At 36.4% G+C, this 24,358-nt stretch overlaps 3 protein-coding genes across 6 annotated transcripts in view; 1 reads left to right on the forward strand and 2 right to left on the reverse strand.

Annotated features, from left to right (window-relative positions):
• Nucleotides 1-61: 61 nt before the first annotated feature.
• On the reverse strand, nt 62-3,964 carry LOC141905071 (histidine--tRNA ligase-like). 2 transcript variants are annotated; one of them, XM_074793805.1, is made up of 15 exons: nt 3,851-3,964; nt 3,419-3,599; nt 3,209-3,304; nt 3,004-3,123; nt 2,738-2,833; nt 2,530-2,655; nt 2,069-2,176; nt 1,873-1,971; nt 1,696-1,789; nt 1,498-1,625; nt 1,323-1,395; nt 969-1,153; nt 767-883; nt 279-425; nt 62-195 (listed from the first exon to the last, which is right to left on the reverse strand). In XM_074793805.1, exons 2-15 carry the CDS (start codon nt 3,527-3,529, stop codon nt 133-135), a joined length of 1,563 nt encoding a protein of 520 aa, XP_074649906.1. In that variant the 5' UTR covers nt 3,530-3,599; nt 3,851-3,964; the 3' UTR covers nt 62-132. The 2 variants fall into 2 exon arrangements, with proteins under 2 accessions (XP_074649906.1, XP_074649907.1); XM_074793806.1 differs by lacking the exon at nt 3,419-3,599 and having other exon boundaries at nt 3,851-3,963.
• Nucleotides 3,965-4,351: 387 nt separating this feature from the next.
• LOC141905228 (coiled-coil domain-containing protein 22 homolog) lies at nt 4,352-10,066 on the forward strand. The gene is made up of 14 exons (XM_074794043.1): nt 4,352-4,446; nt 4,792-4,966; nt 5,232-5,364; nt 5,667-5,797; nt 5,892-5,976; nt 6,197-6,567; nt 6,971-7,153; nt 7,235-7,354; nt 7,847-7,963; nt 8,042-8,143; nt 8,340-8,447; nt 8,562-8,657; nt 8,733-8,792; nt 9,022-10,066. The coding sequence occupies exons 1-14, from the start codon at nt 4,397-4,399 to the stop codon at nt 9,214-9,216; spliced, it is 1,926 nt and encodes a 641-aa protein (XP_074650144.1). The 5' UTR covers nt 4,352-4,396; the 3' UTR covers nt 9,217-10,066.
• Nucleotides 10,067-17,287: 7,221 nt separating this feature from the next.
• LOC141905761 (proteolipid protein DM beta-like) overlaps nt 17,288-24,358 on the reverse strand; it is a 28,502-nt gene continuing 21,431 nt past the window's right edge. For all 3 annotated transcript variants that reach the window (XM_074794772.1, XM_074794773.1, XM_074794771.1), the window contains exons 2-7: nt 23,894-24,041; nt 20,665-20,824; nt 19,426-19,561; nt 18,126-18,178; nt 17,984-18,049; nt 17,288-17,508 (exon numbers count right to left, since the gene is read on the reverse strand). In XM_074794772.1, coding sequence (XP_074650873.1) covers nt 17,383-17,508; nt 17,984-18,049; nt 18,126-18,178; nt 19,426-19,561; nt 20,665-20,824; nt 23,894-24,041 — 689 coding nt within the window. In that variant the 3' untranslated portion in view covers nt 17,288-17,382. The remainder of the gene's footprint in view (nt 17,509-17,983; nt 18,050-18,125; nt 18,179-19,425; nt 19,562-20,664; nt 20,825-23,893; nt 24,042-24,358) is intronic.

Genomic DNA, 24,358 nt, shown 5'->3' on the forward strand with positions numbered 1-24,358 from the left:
TGAAAAAATCTTAACTTAAGGAAACCCTGAGAGAAATAAACTAACATCTCGCAAGCAATTGCTTCCATCCTACCACAGGTAGCATAATTTATTCAATAAGACATAGAATTTTAAGAAACTTGTCCCCCTTGTTTATTTCAAAGTTTCCAGTTCCTTTTTGATTTCATTCACCATTTGGTCTCTTGGGACTTCTCTCTGAAAAACCAAGATAATTGACGATATATTTTTTCATAAATTATCATAAATTTCAATCCGCTTTTGTTTATTTGGCTACATACCTCTTCTCTGGTAAGTATATTTCTGATTTTGACTATGTTATTCTGGATTTCTGATTCGCCTATAACGACAGCAAAAGGTATACCGGTCTCTTCACAATACTGTAGTTGATTCAACATCTTCGGATTCTTTTTATAAGGCTGTTCAGTCTGTAATAAGAAAATTAAAATATGTCTATCAGACTTTGTAATATTACCATATTATCATGGCAGAAACGCAAAATGGTGCCGCCTCCAGTCGCTACTACACAATATTTTGTAGGTGCCGATGGAGCTATTACATGGTCAGCCAATGTTCAAAATTGATTAAAGGATGAGATTTAGAATGAAGTAGATTTTGTTTGAATTGCCAGCCAAATAGGAATCAATCAGCGAATGGGAAAGATTAGCTACAAGATAACTCCTACTACTGGTGGCAATGCTGATGACAGAACTGGAAATACAAGATCTAACAAACTTAGGTAAGGTATACTGTAAAATGATAACCGTACCTTCACATTAGAATCCCATAATTCATTACACAATTTCATTCGTTCTTCCAGAAGATTCTTCTGCGCTGAAATGACGTAAACTTCAGTTTCCGTCGTCCGTACTTTGGCCCCATTTGCCTAAAACAATAATTTACACATTGAGAGAGGAGATCCCGCAGTGATCCCATGAAACGAAAGAATAATCTGAAACTTATATTCTTACTTGTGCTTTCGCTTCCATGATGGAAAAGATTCGTTCAATTCCGAGACTGACTCCGATGCATGGTACTTTTTTGCCTTTCGTATCAAACATGCCGACTAGATCATCATATCTACCACCTCCAGCTACACTACCAACACCAATCTGCTCACCCTCTGATTTAGACGACTGTTTTTGAATTGTTTGACCTGAAGAAACCATAAAGAAGAACATACGTTGCGATTCATTGTGATCCACATTTTGATTACTCTTCAAGTCAAATTCAATCCAAGGTACCTATATACCGGTAGGCCTATATATATAGAATATATTCCGTAAAAACACACGGCTTTTGATTTGTTAGTTCTATGCACTTGCCTTTGAGAATAGCTTCACATATAACGCCGGTATAGTAATCCAAGCCACGAGCAAGACTTAAATCAAATAGCACCTGAAACAATTGCAGATTATCATGATAGAAAAATAGGCAATGGGTCCAGAATCAGTGAGCATTTTTACATAGGAAATAGAGATGAAAAAGATAAATACAAACCCTATCCATAATTCCATATAAATCACAATATCGTAAGAGCAGACGCATTTCTTCTAGACCTTTCTTCGCAGTTTTATTGCCAGTTAGATGCTCATCAGTTTCCAACTTCTCGATAAGATCCATTCCTCCTACGATCAACAACCATTCAATCAATTTCATGAAATAACCCCTCATCACGAGAGAGACACTGTTACTCACCATTAAGTTTGACATAGCTTCCAATTTTATCAGCTACAGCTGGGTCGAGTCCCTTCTCATCAACCATTTCAGCTTTCACATCTTCCCAAAATGTCTTCAAACAAAAATATATTTTTACTATGTGTATATTTCAATCGAAATGAAGTAAAACATCCAGTTTGGTTGCGCTAAACTTACTTTGTCGAGTTTATCAACAGATGAACAAATAGTGCGGAATTTATCAGCTGGAACGCCACTGACAGCAAATATACCATCAAGCAACATCCTGTGGTTTATCTAAATATTTCAAACAAAGATGATCAAAGATGTGTAACAGCAAATAGCGAAATGACTTTATATCTATCTACTCATATTAGTAGCGGTAGATAGATACCTTGATTTCAAAGTCTCCGAGCTCGAGACCGGAAAGAATTTCATGGATTATTTTCAAACACTCGGCATCCGGTACCATAGGATCATACTGACCAGCTATATCAATATCCTGAAAATAGAGAGAACACATATATGACTTTCAATCATTTGCAGAGAAAGAGAATTTGTTGAGACTGAAGTAAAGAATTGGCTTGTATCATAAGGAATGCTTACAAATTAGGGAATCCAAAATTACCCTTGACCAAAATTTCCCAGATTAAATTACAAGATATTCTCAGAGGGGGCTGTTTCTTTACAAGAGGTTTCTTGAGGCACTCATCACCAGCAAGAACAATAAATGGCACCGAATTCCCTAATGGTACTCTTGGTTTTCTCCCAGGGAAAAATAAATCCAGAATTCCCTGATCTGTAAGAAACGTGTGACTAGTATTGGGACATAAAGCAGGTTGCTGTTAAACTTACACACTGATAAAACTCTCTGAATCGTCCTCGGTTCATTGCTGGGTTATCTCTTCGATATACTTTAGCTATGTGATAACGTTTTATATTCGTTATTTTATTCATAGCCAAATAACGAGCAAACGGCACCTGATGCAATTACGTCAAGAAATCAATAAATAAACAGAGGTTTGTTTTTTCTAACCGGCGATTGTAAAAGAAGAAAGGATACAGTCAGATCATATCTGAGCGAAAGGTGTTCACCACCTTGATCGGCTAAATCATAGATCAACTTCGAGTCTTCTCCATATTTACCAGTAAGAGTATCCTAAAAACATCAAAACATTTCATTGCTGCTATTGTCAGTATCTTCCAGGGGCCAATTTCATAGACCGATATTAACTTAGACCCGGGGTTTGTTTCAATGGAGTTAACCCCAGGGTTAAAGTAAATATTGGTAATGCATTATAAAAAGCCAAGAAAGATTATTCTACTAACTTTCAACTCAAAGACAGGAGTGTCTATAGTTTCTGCACCGTGACGTTTGAAGCAGTCAGTAATTGTATTAAAAACGCGTTCTCTGATAGCCATCTGCCCGGGATGATAATCTCTAGTACCCTAAAATACAGCACATTCGGAAACTTTTACACTTATATCAGTTTGCCATACCGGTAAAATCTCAGAATATTTCAGATTCCTTTACTTTTGGGCATTTAAGAACGAACTTCTTTGATGAAGATTCATCATTAGGCTTGGCTTGTGCTTTTAATTCCAATAATTTCTTCACTTCTTCTGTAACCTAACAACGAGAAAAAATAGCATCCTTTATTACATTTTTGCCGATGATAGAATGTTCCTCTTACAGAGACTGGTCAAAAGGATGGATTACTGCATCTACAATATCATTTCTTACCTGTTCAACATCTGAACTTAAACCTTTATCAATCGTCATCAAATATTGACATTTTCTCATGCTAAGCATGGATTTCATCCATTTCATTCGCGTAAAGCTCCTCAGAGCCATTTTCAGTTTTATGCAAATATTTAACTATTTCTTCGACAAAGTAAGAAGAATGATACTACTATCATTGGGCCTAAAAACAAAAAGAAAAGATCGACTGGAATTGTTCAATAACAGGTGTAGCAGTAATCCATCCTTTTTTGAAAGCATAGATAAATTTCACTCCACAATTATATTTCCACAATCTTGTCATACAAATATGTATGACTTATAAACATAGTTTTGAATTTAATTGAGTTGCATCACTATCAGAAATTGAAATAGGGCCTATACTCTAAAGAATTTAATTGATCCAAAAATAAATTCGTGTTGACGAATAATTACTTTATCTTTATCCGCACCAGACGCTTTCATAGAACGAACTATCTCTCCCTGTTGCCTAATTTTCTCTTGTAAATCAGCTGTCGAGCCGGTGGAAGAGGCCATTTTGTAAGTGTGCAACAGTTTCTGTCGACAAATAGTAATTTGGAATGGGTTCCTCGATTTAGATATTCTCGGAGCAGTCCGCGATTCAGTTCAATTCAATTTAAATTTAATCAAAGTTATTTAATTAAATTTAATTAAAGTTATTGGACAGGCGATAGGCACCGGTGGCATCAGATATGAAATATCTGAATCTTCAACGAATTTCAATTATCTTTTGCACATCAATAAATAATTAATATATGAAGGTATTCAGGCTTAGACCTTGACTATTCTTATATCCTGTAACATGTACTCACTGATCGAAAAAAGTGCCGGGCCGCGTTTAGACTTTTTAGTTTCAACGTTTTTATTCGGTGAATAGTACGACATTTGACTTCGCGCTAGACGGCGCCTTCTTCGATTTTACTTCCGGGTCTATTTTCTGAAAAATAAAGAAATCCGAACATGGATGAAGTTGACGGCATAATTATCCATTCTTTACGCTCAGTCGGGTGGTAAGTTATGATAATACGTTACACAATCTAGGAAGCAATGATTTTTACAAACTGTCATTACGCTTAATCGCTGTGCTGTGCGTGTTGTAGAGTCAAGCAAGTTGACATATGAGACGAGTACCTCCCCTCTGGACTGTGTGGTCCATTTTAGTATATATCTACCATTGTAGGATTGATGTTAATGACTACCCTCCCCATTGTATCAATGGTTGCAAGTTTGTCCTGATGAGACACTTGGCAACGGGGAGGAGAGCGTTGGGTGTTTAATCAGTAAATTATTTTATTTTATCTTTTTCTGTTGGTCTTAACTCTTAACCAGTAAATGAAATTGATTTTTTCTTTTAGTACAATTCAAGAGAATGTGGAGAGCATTCAACAGTTTGACACAGAGCTGATCATTGAGGCGACTGTCAGATGTTTGCGAGTTATCAATTCATCTTTAGAGTTGCCTCATCACAAACTACCTCCGAGCATGTCTGCTAGATTCAGAGTCGGTACAAGTCTTGCTCAAGCGTGTACTGTAAGTAATGGATTGACTCAAACTTAGTTATCAGGTGTTGTATTTGGGTTCTTCATTAGACCTCACAAAACCCTATTACTAAGACTGATGACATATAATGTTACAAGACCATTGATAATTAAACCATCTTTATTGTCCTTCACATGTGCATCACTACCTCTGTCACGTGACCTTACATCATTTGTCTTACATTCAAGAACGATACAAAGTAACTATATTACACTGGTCCAAATTCTGTTTAGATTTGTTGAATGTGTTATTTTAGGATCTAGGTTACAGAGGTGAAGTTGGTTACCAGACGTTTCTGTACAGTAATGAACAGGATATACGCAGAGTATTCCTGTTTTTATGCGAGAAACTGCCGAAAGAAAGTGTTGAGACCACCGAGGAAGCTTTGGGTAAGCTATACATGACATATCAGTTGTATCGAGTACAAGAGCTCAATTTCTGTCTCTTTCAGTTAAGGCAGGGAGAGGGGAGGCTTTAGCTATCAATACTAACAGGTAACAGGTATGGAGAAGGGTTGAGTGAGGGTGAACGTAGGTCACAACACCTCCACCCATTGTAGGGCAAAAAAGGTCCATGCACGTAAGACCACATATGTCTGTGCACACAGGACAAGAAAAGTCCATGGGAACAGGACAGAAAGTTCATCATGTTCAGTTTTTAAATCTTTTCATAATTTATCTCCATGTTTCAGGTGCATCTGCTTTACTACAGCGAGCTGTATCAGCAAAATTAGCTAGGAGCTTGAAATCTCCATGGTTACCAGCTTATTGTAAGAGAAAAGGACTTTGTCGAAGAGGTGATCCACCGACTTGGGTCAGAGAGGTGAGTTCAGAGAAAACGGAAGTAACAAATGACTCTGATTCTGATGAAATCATCCTCTGAGATGAGGTTTATCATGTGTTGCATATTTTCACAGGGTTGCGCTGGTGTTCATATTTATCATTCCTGTAATTTGACTGCTCCCCAAGGAACTACTGACTTGACAAAGAAAATATCGAAAGGTTGGTTTGTTTAGAGTAATTTGCTTTCCTTCCATTCAGAGAAAAGGATATTGACAGTATTAATCGCAGTTCTTTTGGAATTGCACTGGTTACCTATCTTGAAACAAGATTATTGGTACACGGGCACTGATTACTGTAGAGAGGTCAGGTGTTCAGGAGGCTCTTTTAGGAAAAAGTTTGTTATTGTACTTGCGTTTATTCTCATGTATTCGTTTTTTAGGACTGCGGCAGTATTATAAGAATGACATGAAATACGTACACGAACAACCGATACATTCCCACGATTTAGCTTCTTCCCTGTTTGAAATGAACGCATTGGCTTTAACCGCTCAACAAGATAAAGAAAACGAGTGGAATCATCACGGCCTCGCGTCGCATCTATCGCCGGACGAATACAAGGCGAGGAAACGTCAGCGCGTTGATAAGAAAATCTCGGAAATCATTCGTCACAGCGTTCAACAGAGCGAATTAGCATCGGCTGCCGGTGCCGATTTGATGTCGGTGATGAACGCGATTAGCGACCGAGCTGGAACTGGCTTAAAAACTAAAGGCTCAAGATTCACACACGCTGAAAAATTACAATTTGCTCAGGTTCGTTTCGCTTCTGATGCCCCTGATTTAGTGACAATCTGATTCATTAAATAAATCCTGATAATATCTAACCATACTTGCTGGTATGTAACTATTGTCAAGTTTTTGGTTCAAAGCAGCTACTCTGGCCTGTCCTGCATTTTTAGATACTTAAGAAAATACTTTCGTATAGTATAGACTTCACTTCCTTCAGATCTCGCGGGACCAATAAATCTTCTCATCATAGGTACACAATTCTGATGTAGTTGTAGCAGGGATGGTTCATTATCGCAATGAATCAGAGTAAGAAAATCTGTTGTACACACAATTGTCTTGAGCACAGGATAATCCAAGGGAATCAACACTGGGGTTAAATAGAATCTACTTTGTTTACACTGAAATGGTCGAAATTGTCTCATTTTAGGATGAAGATAAGACTGCAGCACAGATAGGAATCGGCGAAGGTCCACGTAAAGACACCGAACAAGAACTGATCGAGAAACAAGAGAAAGAGTTACAGGATTTACGCGACGATCTCGCGACCGTTACATCAAAACTCGAAAATATGGAACTTGATATACGAAAGTTCACTGCTGGAATCAAACAAGTAACTGCTTACCGGAATAGATACAAACTCTCCTTTTTTCAGTCAAGTCGAGATTATTCCAATCATTGTTGTTGTTTTCAGATGGAAGAACAAACATCAACAGTTAAACGAAGCTGCGAAGAAAAAGAACGCAGTTACAAAGTGAAGAAACGTACGATTGATTTACTTCCAGATGCTGAGAATAACATCGCTAAATTACAGGTACGAGGATATATCCCTGCATGATTGGAACATCAGCTCAATCTCAAAGTTACAACTTTAATGATTCATGTTAATGATCAGCTTTCTTCAAAGCTTTGAGCAGAGTCATGACTAAAGTCCAAACTTTGTCTTCCTTAAGACTGGTGGTTGTAAGTTAGGTTCGTTATAGAACTAAGTTGGTCTTAGACTGTTCTCCAATTTAAGCCATAACTATGCTGCTGGCCCCTGCATCTCCATTCAATTATTTGAAAACATTGATATCTGCAATTAGTTCTTCTCATAGTTTGCCAAATTAGGGCAACATCTACTCATGACAGAGATTTGATTTTGAAATCGTTAATTTCAGTACAGATATAGTTGTGTGATCGGCTGTTGAATTTACCAAATCTTTTGTTTAAATCGAAGTGTGGAAAATTGGTTCCAGTTCATTCAAACAATCACCCAACCAGCCTGGTTAGTAGTTTCAGCCCGTGGTTCATTTGTATTTTTCAGGCTGTTGTGGATAGTAGCGCGCAACGTCTAGTGAAATTAGGAGAGCAATGGGAGAAACACAGAGCACCTCTTATCGATCAGATTCGAGAATTGAAAATGTTGAATGAGAACAAAATGGTGAGTAAGATGACAGTATAGGATGAGAGGTGGTTTAAGGGTTTTACTTACTGTTCGATATGATTTGCTCTCATCTAGTCCGAGGCGCAAAAGAAATTAGAAGAAATAAAGGAATTGCGTCAGAAAATGAAAGAATTGGCGGAAGAAACTCGAAACAAGGAAATATTGCAGAAACAGTTGGTATGTATGGGATTGAAAAGTCCTAAGTTATTGCTTTAAAGCTTTGCTGCTACTGAGCGAAGATTCAGAAATGAATACAGGTTCACAGGTTCTCTTAGGACAATCATTATTGAAAATGAACAGAATTTAATTCACAAAGGATCAATGATTTAATGTATTTGGAGTTTTCTTTTAATTTCTTTTTTATGTGGTTTAGATGTCAGAATATGAACGTATGACGAAAGACGTCAACAGATCGGCTTACACACGTAGAATACTAGAAATAATCGGCAATATTCGCAAACAGAAAGATGGTATTGATAGAGTACGTTGCATAAATAATTAATAATAAATACCTGAATATTTTTCATACATTTGACAATCTAATCAGGCAGTTACTATTTTCCTACATATTTCTCTCTCTCACTCTGATCAACAGGTGTTGATTGATACTAAAGCCATACAGAAAGAGATTAATCAACTATCCGGTAAATTAGATAGAACGTTTACGGTGACAGACGAACTCATATTCAGGGTAATTGATATCTCTCGCAATTAATGCATATCAAATAGCAAAAAGCATAGCAAATTTTCTTTTTCATTTATATAGGATGCCAAGAAAGACGAATCAGTTCGTAAAGCGTATAAATATTTAGCTGCTTTACACGAGGTAAAAATACAGTCAATTATCGAATATTTCGGGTATTCTGACATAACTGGGCCTTCCGTTCCTTCATTATGTGGTTTCCTTTTATATATCTATTAAAAGTTCCTTTAGGAGCCATCGATTCATTACATGAATAAAAAGATCACTTTTAGTAAAAAAATATAATCACTTTCTCTTCATGAAATATGTATGAAATAAACCGTTGACACAGAATTCATTATTCGTGTTTCAGAATTGCGACATGTTGATTAAAACGGTCGAAGAGACGGGGATCTACATGAGAGAGATCCGCGAACTCGAGGATCAGATCGAAAACGAAAACAGTAAAAAAGTCGCCGCGAATCTCGAACGTATCTCCAACGATTTACTGCAGATGAAGAAGGAAAACGCGACGCTGATAACGAAAATAAAATCGAAATCTTCCTAACGTCAGCTGCTGTTAGAAAAACCGACGAATATTTGATAGTAGTTCCGTTCAGGAGTAAATATGATACTAGATTTAGATGTAGGAAGTGATATAGATTTAGAAGATGAACTAAGAATATGATCGACATCTTAAATGTACTTAAACTTGCGCCTACGCTGTAATTGGAAATAAGATTTTTATTAAGAATTATGTGGCTCATTTTAAGCTAAGATTGTCTGCTACTGTCAATGAAATATAGTTTTGAATGTTGCCTAATCTGCTCAAAAGTGAAGTTATTTTTATTGATTTGAGATTGTTTGTGAGACTGTTCATTTATTAATCAAATGTGCTTCGTCGAAAATAGATGAATACATGTATAGATAAATATCATATATAACGTAATATATTTAATATATATAAATGTAATGATTCGGATGCTTAGTGGCTAAACAAACCTATACAACTGATGTTAATTTTACTACCAAATTTTCTTTGATAAGTTACTATTCCCAGTTTACACGAAGCTGATCGGGAATAATTTTGAATTTATTGAAATGTGATAACAGCTAAAATTAAAACTCAATGATTTCTATTCCATAAAACGCTATCAGGATCCAGTTCCATAATTGTGAGTTGACTCGGAGTTAAAACCTTTATATTTCCAATGTTTTATTTTCATTTAATTTCAACGTAGATCTGTGGAACTGGATCCATGAGTATGAATCGAGCCTCCAGTGTACATTTATCTATCTAGTCATAATTCTGTTCAATTCCCGTTAAACATGTACAATGTAATTTATCAACGAATTGTGCTCGTAATCAAATAAGTATTTATACCTGTGTAAAATGATGAACGATAACGCAAATAAAATTTGTGTCAGAATGAATTCATTTTGTCGGGTTCGTTACTGACTGGTGTTATTCCATCCACAGCGGAATCTTATTAGAAGGTGGTGACATTGAGAAATAATTCAGTGGCGAATTGTGACACTAAACCATAAACCGTGGTACAATAAAATAGATGATGGAAATAATATTAGGCCGAGCTAAGATTTAAGACCGGTCTCCGACCCTCGCATGCTTAAGTCTGGTTGGGCAGCTCCGATCCTCGTTTGCCATAATTGGTTGACTATGAATTTAGGGTTTAGGTATCAGGCTTTCAGCAATACACTGATTATAAATGAAATACGCCATTGTCTCACTACTACATGTAACTTGTACAGATCTTATTTAGAGCGCCTGTAAAAGTATCGTACTTCTATTTCCTATGAGGCGACGATTACTGCCGATGGCTGATTTGATCCAAAGAAAATCAAATATATTAAATTGATTTTCCTTGGAATGTACCATTCGTCGTTTTATGGGTTGTGAACTAACGACCACACACCGCCGAGTAATATTGAAACGAATTCCTCGTCATAAAAATAACAAACACAAACACATATCTATATATAAAGACATCCATTTATTACAAGTAAAAAGCATAGCACAGGTTTATAAAATATTATGCAAACGCATTGAAATAAAATTGTACAACATTGGTTTACTTGCAGTATGTACTGATATTTAGTTTGGGCAGGCTTCACCACTTTGTATATAATAAACATCGTGTCGCAGAAGACACAACACGACTTACTTTTATACTTTGAACATATCTGTCGGTTATCTAGTTATGGATAGCATATCAAATGTATTTGCAAGCGAAGATCGAACTTAATTTTCTGTGTTTTCGATGAAACGAAACGCTTTATCTTATTGCGAAGTGTATTGTTTTTTTACAGATCGACTGCCCTTCTAGAAACTCGCATACTTTCTTCCGGTATCGCTTTTTTTTATTTTGCGCGGTCGAAGCCTTTCTCTTTGATCTGTACCAATGAAAAGTGTTGTTGTTGTATCTAATGTAATAACCATAACACGAACTATTTTACCATTTAAAATGATTACACATCAAAAGCTGGTATTATTGGTTTAGTATGCGCTTTATGAAATTCACTAAAAATCTTAAAATCTTCAATTTTATTTCAATGGTTTGTACGTATATGTATAACAGTGAAAAATTAAAATCCTGTGCTTTTCTGTTTATCATCATTCTTCGTCAAACAATTAATCGTAATATTTTTATCATTATCATCATTCGAAATATATAATATGATATACGCTTATGAAATATATGATCCCCATTTTAATAGCAGGCTTCCAAAAAGCATATCGTTAGAGGCTTAACTACTACTATAGCACTGGTAAATAAACATATTCGTGCGACCTAGTGTTTTACTATACTTATTGCACTATCAATTGAATCAAATAAATCAAATGAGATTGCTTCTCCACTTTAAGCTTCAATGTCGCGCCTAGCGTTAATTTGGTTACAATTTCTTCGACGACGAGGGGCGAGAAAAAACACTTGAATGACTTCTTTCCGAACAAAGTACAATTTCAGAAACTGCATTCTTGTTTATCCGCTCGTCTGTTGCCAGTGGCGACGAACACGGCAGGTGATCATTAATAGTTCAAATCAAAATTTACCGTTGCGATTAAGAGCAATAGCTTTCATCCTGGAAAAGGCAATTAACCAGTAACTACCTGACAAATGATGCAATGAACGTTTATTTTTTCGACGAATGCTTCAGTGATAGGCGGAGCGCTGATTAGATCTTTCATCCAGAGAACGTATATACCTTTTTGTTGTCGAATGTATGTGGTCGAATGTATGTTTAGGAAATTGATAATGCGTAGAATGCAGCTTTCTAATTTGATTTACATTGAACAGAAATTGAATTCACTATTTTCTCCGAACCCCCGCCGCCGCGTGAACCGGTGTTACACCGTAAAATACATACATCCTATAAGAGCATATAGCTGCTACATATATCATGTCTAAAACAATCATCAAATTACGCTCGAATTTCATCCATTATCATAGATAATAGGGTCCCATCAAACATCTTATTCAAATCTAAAGAAGAAACAGAGAAGCTGATGATGCAGAAATGATGGCAATGAAGGTAAACGCCTAAAACGCTGCAGCTTAAGAAACCTGATCACTTTTTAGTATTTATACATCGATTACACACGTACAACACTTTAGACGATCGTTAGTTATATTTTGATAATGATGATAATAATAACGATAACTATTTCACCCACGCTTGCCAGGGCCGGATGGCGGAGTGTTTTCCGCGACCTGAATTGTGTATATCTTGAGATCCGTGTCGTCTGCTTTGAAATAAGGCGGCCCTGGTGAGCTAGGATGATTTAATAGGCTGTACATCGAGGAAGCGTCAGATTGTGAAGTATTCTATAAATAGTAGTTGGTCCACATTAAATTGTCGTCTCAAATGAAAATTATTTTTTGTATTTTTTTCTCAACAATATATATATTTTACATATACAATAGTTATATATAATCGTCATAAGTAGAATGATTAATACAAACATGATTTTTGGTAATAGTTGCCTGTGAGAAGCAATAACTAAATATCAGTTAGAGCTAGTTTTTAAAAGCAACGAGGTGAGAATTATCCGAGAGTTGTCTATGATTCTAAAAAGAAAAATTGGTGATTTCAGCTAAGCAGTTCAGAACACATTTAGTGCAATGAATACTTTTATATTCACAATTTGATTTTGATACTCGGTTTACTTTTCTAAAGAATCCCGTCATTGCGTTGCTATTTATGGACTAATCTCTAAAAAATCTCGGGATGAATTTGCCAGTCTACGTTCAACTAGAAAACCAACTCTTTGGTGTAAATCCTGAAGGAATACAACGGTTAGTTAGATCACTGTGACTAGTCTACCGAGTATTCGAGTATCACATTTCTCTTAAAGCTTTTTCAAATGTTGGCCAAGATTACGACCACACGTCACCAGACTGTATGAATATCCTACAATCGCATTCAATCCTTTTTCATCGATTCAAATGTCAGTATCTAATTTCTTACTGAAAGTTTTAGTGTATCAGATGGTCATTTTGTAAATGAAAAAGTGATCTCGTGCGTAGAATGGTTGCTCATTCCATATTTAACGTTGGTTTTCAATGAAATAGACGCATGAAATTCTATTTTCGACGCATAATCACAAGTTTACTATTATTCTATAACAATATTATGAGGTATCTATAATCACTGCTCGACTTCCAACTACTTCATGCTAATAATAATAGAATCAATTCTATTTACACTCACCGCTTCATGACAGTAAAAAGTAAGAGCGTATCAATAGAAAAGCTTTGTGCTTTTATCAGTAAAATTGTAACAATTTTTTTTCTGCTGCGTTTGCTGAAAATATAAGTATATTATAATGGTTTAATATACCATACTATTCAAATATATATTGAATCAAATTTACTTTCGTTTTTTTAGACCAGAGCACAAACAACGGTCAGATGAAAAGCAAGAAGGATCGTAGGTCAAGGTCATATCGCAGCTCACCGTCAACTGCCACGAAGTTCAGAATTAATTATTTTTTATAAAACATTTATACTAAGTATAAGAAATCGTAATAATAATAATAATAATAATAATAATAATCATAATAATAATAATCGCATTATCAATAATAATTTATCAATATATCACGTGACACGTAAGTAACCATGAAAAGTGTGTCGTATATATTCATTTATATATGTATAACAGCTTCATGAATCGTCGATTATTATTTTAATATTTTTACTACAGAAATATGGTAAGATATATTTATATATTTATATTTACATCATAAGCGGGTAAGCAGAAACCGCCGTAGCTACCAAAATCTCTTATATCCTCTGGATTACCAAATGAGGAAACTACAATCAGTAAGCAGACATCACTTCACAAATTGAATCAGTTATTTTGTCCACGGAGCGAATCTTTTAGTTTATTCATTCTTTAGATTCATCCATATTGTTCTTACTTGCTACGTTCTTTCTTACCATGTAATGATTTTATTACGTTCTTGCCCCGAGCGATGCACTCATGCCAAGAGACTTACAGACATACTCGTTAGCACCATTGGCTTTTTGTAATTCACTGGAGGTTGATGGAAGATTTTCGCTAAGAACTCGTACATAAATTCCCTCGATTGTTACCAGGGTCAATTCTCATAAGTTGGTTTAATATAATTGGTGGTACATGTAGCTATGAATATTTAATAATTTCATCCTGTAAAGACGTCTCATTGAGCCGACTGACACTAATGGAAATTATTCGTTGCAAGCAGAAACAAAATATCTGATTACACATGTATATACAACAACGTTTCAGCATTTTCGATTTACAACCAATATTTCATCTCGGCAATAAAGGTACCTGGAATTTGAGGTTGCCGCGATACCTCTCCATCGGGGTGGTTGTAATCACATCATATAGCATCCTCACCTGCCAGGGCAGCAGCTTCGATAAATTCTCATATTCGGCATGAAGCGTTATGCGGTATGTTTGCCAGCGCTTTGCGCGATTCTTTGCAATTCGACATCGAACTGCCGGTCACTAACACTGGCAAGCGAGGATGCTGCCAGCGTGCGTTTTTCATTTATCACTTTTTAATCGCGTTCGTTTTTTATTCCGAACAAGCCCTGAACAAGCGTTTTTTTTAAAGCACCATCGTCCGTACCGAATCATGCAGCGATTCCGTAATGCTACCTATCTTAACTGATACGATAGAATGCCCGAACCCAGGGCACATAGCGTGCACCGAACAGTATGATTTGAACCACACGTAACATATACACAGTATACAGAATGCAGAGATAGAGGGAACAACATGAATTTGTTCCCATACGTACATATTAGACCAAAACCATAATATTATTACCATATCAAACATCTAGAACACTTCGAAACAGTGAGATTTTACATAAATATATAATTCTTGAGTATTTTACTATATATCCATCGTACATTGGTGTCTTATGTGTAAGAACATATTACAAAAAGCAGCAAAACAAAACTGTTCATACCTGAACAGGCTGCATGCCCGGCGTAGAAGGAATTAATTCATAAATTCCAAAATTTCTTTATACCTTTCAAATAAACAACGATTTAGAAATAATCTCAATAATTTGTAAACGTTTTTTCGCGGAGTAAAATGATCGTTCTCGAAGATAAGGTAACGTAAAAACATAAATTTCCGTTCGAAAAAAGTTTTGCCCGCTCTCTAAATTAGTTATAGTCGGTTTCATAACGCTCCGTGGTGAATATAAGACGAAGTGAACACATAGCAAGACACCGCTAGGCATCGTCACATTTTACAAACACGCAGATCGGTATTACATAAAAGTTTATTCAAGCTTGCCGAAAAAAACAGCGCTGTACACACCCATCAGTATGCGACTATTTACACTAGAATGTATCTCATACCTGATTTTCTGATACGTCCCCTGTTAAGAGTTACAGTTTCGATGTGAGTTGCTACTCGAGTTTTTACTAAAACACCCACAATAAGTAGTGTTAAGTATAGACCAAAATATATACGGATGATAGTTCATTTTGTCAGGATTTTAGTAAAAAGCCCTGACATAGGCAATTATCATTGGACGCAATGAGCACAAGGGTTTTTATCAGGAATTATCAGGGGTTTCACTTTTTTTCGACAATTCGTGCTCTCGTTTCTGGGAGTTTCGTGAAAAAAATTCAGGTTTTCTATTATCACGTGGTGAACCAAATCCGCAATTGTGTTGGTTTTCTTTGTGCCTTTAAAAAAAAATTCATATTCAAAATATGAATTCTACTTTGTTTATATGTCATACAAGAAAATGTATGTTCTCCAACTTAATTAATATCAGTCGATTCGAAAAAGTTTACGAACATACGTAAAAACGTTTTTCATAGCCACACTGAACTAAATGATCCGAAGTTTCAATGGTAATTTCTGTTTGGTGTAATCATATTATGTTTAGTTGGTAATTGCGCTGGTCTGGGTGCAATCAGGCAACCATTAACTCAGCTAATAAACAACACTCAGTTTCTCATTGTAGCATTATATGCACTGGAGTCACTCGCACGTCACCGAACACGACCGAAAGGATCGGCCTATATAGCCATATACTCGTTGGCGGCGCTTACTCGTCTTAAACACTTTCCAGTTTCATTTTTTCCCGTACACTAAATTCATCGAACGGTATTCATTTCTTTTTTTTCGTTTTAAAAATGGGTGGTTTCATAAATGCATCAGATATGACTTAGTACGTAGTACGGCAGGGAAAAACTAACAAACCGATAGGAAAGAAAGAAACAGATGCCATTCGACGGCTAGGGTTTTGCGTTATAAGCTTTGCTATAAAAATAAAATAGGTTTTCATAAATAACAAGATGAGGATCGAAGGGCAAGTGTGAATGAGCGGTTGTAACGCAACTCGCGATGCAAAGATATTACTCAGGTTCTATCGGATCTGTACATATATCTAGCCTCTTGAATGAGATTCTTCCTACAACCGAATTCAATCTCAATTTGTTCTTAACACGAACGAATGTCAACCGGTTCGCAAAATTCAAGTCCCGCGGATAATTGACTGACTCGCTAATGGCGGTGGTATCTTAAGTGACGCCAAATATTATCAAAAGCTGAACGCGAAGAATATGAAGTAATTTTGATTGCTTATTTTCATACCGCATTCCGACGTATATTGATCTTATTCATTACGCTAAGATGTTTCCGTGGCTAATTTTCGACATAATATTCTTTCTCTAAGATATATCTATGTTTATATATGTATATCTATATGTACATTAGGTATATATTATCGTTTCGAAGAAACAGGAATGAAAGTTTGCCACCGAAACAATGCAGCATCATTTCTGATGCTGTAAATAAGCAATGCATCCATCTCCGATGTTGAATTTCTTTCGAGCGAGGATGAAACTAGTGCACCCGCCATGCAAATAACGTCTTGTAAAAATAGTCACTTTTTTCACTCCTCAGCAGCCATTTTGAACGTCAAATACATCCACACGCAGTTGTTGTTATTCAGAATTCTAAATCCGCTTGCCCTTGCTATAACAAAGCAAGAATTATACTCGAGTATACGCCGTAGAATATCTTATGAGTATATATATATACATATATATATATATATACGTGTATATATAAAAATCAAATACTTTTGGCAACAAACTCAGTCGGTCGTGTAATAATAGTAGTTGTAGTAGTACGATTAGATAAAACAAAACTCGATAATAATCAGTTTTTATCTTGTTGTTATTTTTTTTACATCTTCGTGTCCAGCATAGACTCCTGTGAATTTTTGTCTTCGCTCTTATACGTGTTGTAGGTGACGTATTTTGTCTCTTCCAGATGGGCGTAGTCAGCGGCCATACACGCTATGAAAAACGACTACAACGAAAAGAAAATATGGTCCTGCTATAGATCTAGGTAATTGAAATGAAAGAGAATTTCTTTTCTTTTCATTTGTGCCATTTCTACCTATATATAGTGGAACCCTGTAACAACGAACTCCAGAAAACATGTTCGTTTAAACTGCTAGTTCGTTATTTCCAATATGAAATTGAGTCATATTTTCGATGAAATTCTAGGTTTGTAATATATCTGATAAATCGCTATATTGGAGGTAGCTATGACAAGGTTCCCCTGTATATATAGACATTCTGTATCCGAGCAGACTATCGGTTACAAAAATGTGAAGCGATAAGACGTAGAATGATTGAATTTTTTTCGAACTTCATGGCAAGAATAATTCACGCATTGAACTACTAAATAAACACGAATGACTTATTCCGAAGGATATTAGTATCTTATAGGATTTTTTCCCATATTATTTCAGCACTGATTCAATGGTTATTTTACTTACCAGCGCCACTATGAGAATGATTCCGGCCAAAACTGCTACAGCGAAACAGATTAGAACTGCTTGACTCTGTTTGAATAAAAGAATATATGCAGAAATCAATGGTTAAATTATCAAAGAACCGATAATTTTCTGGGATACTTACGTCTTCTGTGAATGTTCGCAGGCTACTTCCACAAATCACCTTCGACGGGAAGCCTGAAAAATAATCATAAATCCTACTTTTTAAATTTAGATCAATTTTGTGAGTGGAGTAATTTTTAACGACAGCAGTTATTCGTGAACCCGATGTACCCAGTATATCGGAAAATCAGCATAGAACATGACTTATATTACTAGACCGGTTATCAAGGGTATAAAGAATATATACTTTAATACACATGAAAATATCTAGTTGAGTAATTGGAGGATGTTTCTTCGTAATTAGGATTTATGGGTCCCATTAGCTGTTCTTCGTCAGGCTATATCTCCGCGCTAATTACACTATGCATCGAGCCAGTGCATTATTTCAACTAATTAGTTTTTGTGATGCATCATTAATTTACCTCCTCCCAAGTATTGTATATACTATATATCGTAAGTATGAACAATTCATTATTCGATTAACAAAGTTGATGATTAGATTAACTAATTCATCTAAGAAAAATTGGCCATTCAGTGCTTCTGAAAAATGCAGTTGAAATTTCCAGTTTAGTGATTCTAGGTCTGGTTTTCAAAATAAAACCTGTTGCAGTTGGTAATCCAACAACTCGATAGACATCTTTGGGGAAATTTATTCCCAGATAGACGTAAGATAGCTGAAAACTCTCGAATAACACTATAATGCGGCTAAATCTCATCGTTTGCTTAAAAGATTTTTTCAATTTTGATTTTCGGTTCGTTAATGCGCTCCGGGGCACGAACGCTTAAGCGACTTACACCAGCAGCCGATAATGGCGATTAGATCTAGAAGGATTTTATTCAAATATCCACTTCCCAGGAGTTGGGTTGTGCATGAAATCAGGATAGAAACTATGTTTCAGAAAATACTTTAAGATGAATTTCTTAGAGCTCGAGTGGCTGAATTTTAACGAAATGAAAACGAAGTTGATTGCTCGATACATTCTCCATCATATGGAAGAATCCTGTTTTTTTTAAACGAAAGGTCTCTTCGTTTTGTAGAAGTCAATAAATTCATGTTTAGCCGCAAGGGTTGTAAGGCTTTAAACAAATTGCCGGAATGTGTTCCAACCACGTTCGAAAAACTAAAAGGTTTATTTCAACGCCAAAACATAACACAACATCGCTTCGCAATATGAAATTGATTTTACGTCCAGGCCTCAATGTTTACTCGCTAAGGGCAGACATGCCTTGTTCTGTATGGAGAACTGCGATACGCGGGGAGAGGCGCAGAGAGGGAGATGGCAGCAGGTTTACAGCGCTAGTTGCCATGGTGAACACCTTACCATAATTTTTCATGTCTATGCATTTGATACCACTATCGTGCAAATGGTAGAAAAGCGTAAGGAGTACAACGGGGGTCATCGTCACCGCAGTAGTGGCACCCCATCCGATCAACAGAATGAAAGCAATCACTAGACCCTAGAATAATTTAAAAAAACACAAAATTAACATCAAATAATCTTGATAGAACATTCTGGACCAAGTTCCGCAGTTCTGAGAAAAGATTTGACTCTGAGTTAACTCATTGAAAATGAACTAATTTCAACTCAGAGTTAACTAGAACTCACAACTGTGGGACTGGATCCTGAAGAATAATACGATTTAAACTCACAACTCAAAAAAGTAGTCAGAAAGGTTTATTTCAACCTTTCGACTATTAGTCATCTTCTCGAATATGTATTCAGTATTTCTTTTTTGGTTTTTACCGTAATAAACATTAAATCTATGGCTGATATAGAACTTCAGAAAAAAAGATGATGAGTTTTTTTTCATGCGGTGTTATTTCTTCGTAATGAAGCAACGTGTTTGTTGTATTTGGAGGCGATCTGGAAGCATCGAATATCGCACCGTGAGATATGCCAATATTCGACGAGGGTTTAGTTCTGTGAACCGAACCTCAGTGATGATGTCATATATCGGTCGGACTAAATCGTATCCGATTAAGAATTACGTTTACCGCAATCTTTGAATATTATCTTTTAGGGTTTAATGTGACAAATGAATTCCGTGTATTGGAAATGAGAATTTATATTTCGCTAAGTGTTCAAATCAATAACTGGGTATTAATCCGAAAGTAAGGATTTTTAACTTCAAATCTTTAATTGATCACGCTCAAGGCAATTTATTAGAAATAAAGATGATTGATCCTCGGAGTCACCCTACCACAGCCCAGAGGTCGTCTGATAATCTATCTGATAGGCGATATTTCTTATTCCTTCCGGTGCGGAATTCAAATAACAGAAACGTCTCACGCATTAAGGATAAGTCTATATTTCAACATTGAAATCACTCTCGTGACGGCTATAAACTATTTTCTCGTCGAACGAAAGCGGAATTTTTATGCGTTTCTTCCATGGGCTCATTATCAGTACAAAGACGTAAACGAGCTCTCAGTCGGATACGTTACCATAGTTTCATCGAATGACAAACGACTCTCAAAAGCCCAACACCGACTGCCACAGTACGTTTCACGAGTATTCACGTTTATATAACTCTTTCGAACAAAGCACTCATATACTTACCACAACATTGAGGGCTCTGGCACAGGCATTTTTCTTGGTTGTATTGAAAACGTGTCTTGCAGTCCAGCCGGTCGAGAGGGCACCCAATGTAAAGAACAACAGTCCAAATACACCGGTTCCTATACATACTCCCATCACGATGAATTCTAAATAATCATACCTACAAGATACAAACCGTTAAGCTTGAATTCGTATTCTTTTTCACTTAATTCTTATTGGGAATGGGATACGTGGAACTGTATTCCAAAAGTATTTGCTGACTCATAAAATGGAGGTTTCATTAAGTTAGATTTATTGACGAAATAATACACAACCGTGGACAAGATAACTACATATTAAGCTGTACATAATTACCAAAGTAAATAATTCAATATTCAATATTTTATGAAGGTAAATCATACACACGTATATCAAATAGATGGATATGTATCATTTTTAGTTCGTTTGATCATAGCTGACAATATCACAGACAAGTTAACGGGTATCAGTACTAGAATATCCGGATAAAATAGGGAATAGGGATTCGAGATTTCTTCGAGATCGCATTCTCAGCAGTAGCCACCGCAATCTTTTCTTGTTGGCAGTGACACCATATATTAACATATATTTGAAATCGACCAATCACAAGACCGCGTCGTCGATAAAAAAAATGGTACGTTTCCTACTCAATGTGCCCGTCGTCGTCAGTAGAGCTCGATTGTAGATATTAATAGCACGTTGCCCTTATCGACAAAAAGCTCAACGAGGAAAATCTCATCATTTGCCATGTTCTTCTCATCCATAAACACAGGGAGACGAACGACATTCTGCCAGCCCTCGTAGAAAGAGCCATTTACATCGAAGAGGAGATTATTAACGACTTAATCGAACCAGTGCTCACCGAGGGACTGTTATAATGCCGTATACCTGCCTGGAAATTATTTGATCCGAAATCAGATAAATCGCGAATCCGGCACGGTTGCTTTACGTTACAAACTCGTCGCGCATTATATGAATATACGTTTTGTGACATCGGGGGAAATCTTCTAGATGATAAACAAACGTACGGAGAAAAACCCATTAATCGCGCTAGATGGAAGACCATGAAAACGATTCGCGGCTCGTTCGACTGGGATGAGCTTGTAAAAAAGATAGATCGCGTAAAATTGTAGTCTACAGTACTATCAGCGCATGTTAAACAACTTCCATTTTGTTTTACTTTTGATATTTACATTACGCAAGCCATTGCCAAACAAACTACGCAATACGAAATGTCTGTCTTGCAAACAGTTTTGTACGGGGTGTTTGTACCGATATACGTTTATGTTCTGAAGGAGTACTTGTATTCTTGTATTCGTGTATCAAGGCACCTAAGGAAAATAATTACATCGGTGTATTTTACAACATTCACTTTCTCGAACAGTAATGAATTTCCACCTCCCTGTATTATCTCTATAGCTGTTTTTTTCTAAGGTATTACTGCTGTGTGTCTCTTCATTTATAAATAAGCTAATTAGCCAATCACCTTCGTATGTTTTCGCAAATCGGGTCTAATTAAGATGGCAGAGATTGCGCTTTTATATTTGAAGACGGCTTAAATTAACCGAGTGACAAGCCATCTTTCATCACGAAGCCAACAACCGACTACTGCTAGCTTTCAGATGCACGGTGCTCCACAGTCGAATACACCGTTTGAATTATGTATGAGAAAAGAGACGTACATTTGCATTCTTTATCTCTCGCGAAACCTTGAATAATATTCTGCACCGATGAGAAAATACTGGACACAATATCTACTCGCAGTAATGTGTTGAATGAAATCATCCGATGCTCTGAATTCAACATAGCGTAAAGAAAATCCTGTCAATGGAATAAAGTTTCCTATTCGAAAATGTCGATTTTAAAACATTATTAACCTATCAGCTCTCATATGTAGTGTCTACGGCTTGGAGGGCTAATAGGTTCATGGCAATTCAAAACGCTTGAACTTCTGATAGCAGAAATATTCAACTGACTGACTGTATTTTGTATAGTGTATGTTGTTTGCAGGGGAAATGGTGTTAAGCAATATATAAAATGTATATGTCTCCATTGACCAACCAGCAAATGCTATTTACTTTTAATCAACTTTGGATGTTGAGAGAGTCGATGGACCGATATCTGAATATACGAGAAGACTGTTCGTTACATCAAATGGTGTCAGCTATTCATTTGTCAAAGCAATTCACAACATTTTAGTACCAACTTGTCGAGCAACAAGTCGCTATTTGCGGCTATTTGGTTATTAGAAAAGGACGTCACTGGAATCTGGTATTGAGACCGGAAATGAGCTGAGACATTTGAGCATGCGTATTCTAGCAGTGGAAATGAATTTTCTTTCACGAAATATAATTTTGATAGAAAACTAAAAATCAATTGAATTGATTCTATGAATACGGTAGAACACAACTGGTCGATTCTGAATCGAGAACCTCAAATCCGGACTCTACATAGAACCATGTCTACTTCCGGTAAATAAAAATGGCGGCTTTCGGCTGTTTGAATAATACACATTTTTTTGGAGCCGTCCACAAGGAAATAATGTGTATAAGATCAATTTGGAAGCGTATACTGAGGCGGCAAGAGAATAGAATATTTTCATTAGTGACAGCTGCGTGATGATAAACGAGGTCTGAAAGGATGATCAATTTAAAACGAGACAGCTTAATCTATTCTATCATTGAACGCAAAATTCTCTTATTTTCGTCCCCTGAAAAGATTGTAATATCGACAGCTATCGGAGCCGTTATGATGTCCGTTGTCTATAAGTCAATAGCGTCTCGGCGACTGAGATTATTTCCGCAACTGGTCGCAGGAGGGTGTTGCACTGGAGGCCAGTAAACCAGATAGGAATCACACAGTCACGTATCTGTACCGATTCCATGTTTTTCTAGGGATATTATGATAAACGCGTTGCACTCTGGAAATTGACATTCGGCAACAGCCTATAAACATTGTAAGATAGAATCCCACAATACAAAAGTAAAACGAATGCGAAAAATGTCTTTGAGCTTCAATTTTACATCAAGACAAATTCGAATAGAAAATAAGCCCAAGGAAATTATCGAATTCGTTTTTCTTGTTTATTGTCTTAGATTATCTTTACAGTACGGACATGTTACTCTAATGGATGTATTTTGTGAAAGCCCGGGATAGCCAGGCTACAAGAAGAGTTTTACAACTCTTGGTAATTCGTAATTCATATACTTACATTTGATGGTCTAGTAATTTTCGGACTCTCATGAACCCAACGACTGTTCCACCGGCGTATCCTCCTATTCCCAACAGAATCATGATCAAAGCCGTCAATGTCCGGCACGGAATACCGGCTAAACATCGGCAACATGATGCACAACAATCTGCAACAACAAATGAGAACGGCAATGTCATCATTGATAAATATATGTATTCCAAATAAACGAGAATATTGTTTCTTTTCGGAGCTGTTTAAAACGTCCACAGTTTTGTTCTATCTGAGCACACGGTCCTAACACACGCAAAGAGTCTTTGGCTGATATAAAATCCTTTACAAACTCTTTATATCTTGGCTACCCTTAAGGCTCAACCGGCGAGTTATGGACTCCAGATGCAACAGAAAATAGAAGATGAGAGAATATGTTTTAATCGATTTAATATGCCTTTGATTCGTATCCCGAAGATGCGGCTATGGTTTCAA

This window comes from Tubulanus polymorphus, chromosome 5 (genome assembly GCF_964204645.1).
Source record: "Tubulanus polymorphus chromosome 5, tnTubPoly1.2, whole genome shotgun sequence".
Classification (NCBI taxonomy): domain Eukaryota; kingdom Metazoa; phylum Nemertea; class Palaeonemertea; order Tubulaniformes; family Tubulanidae; genus Tubulanus; species Tubulanus polymorphus.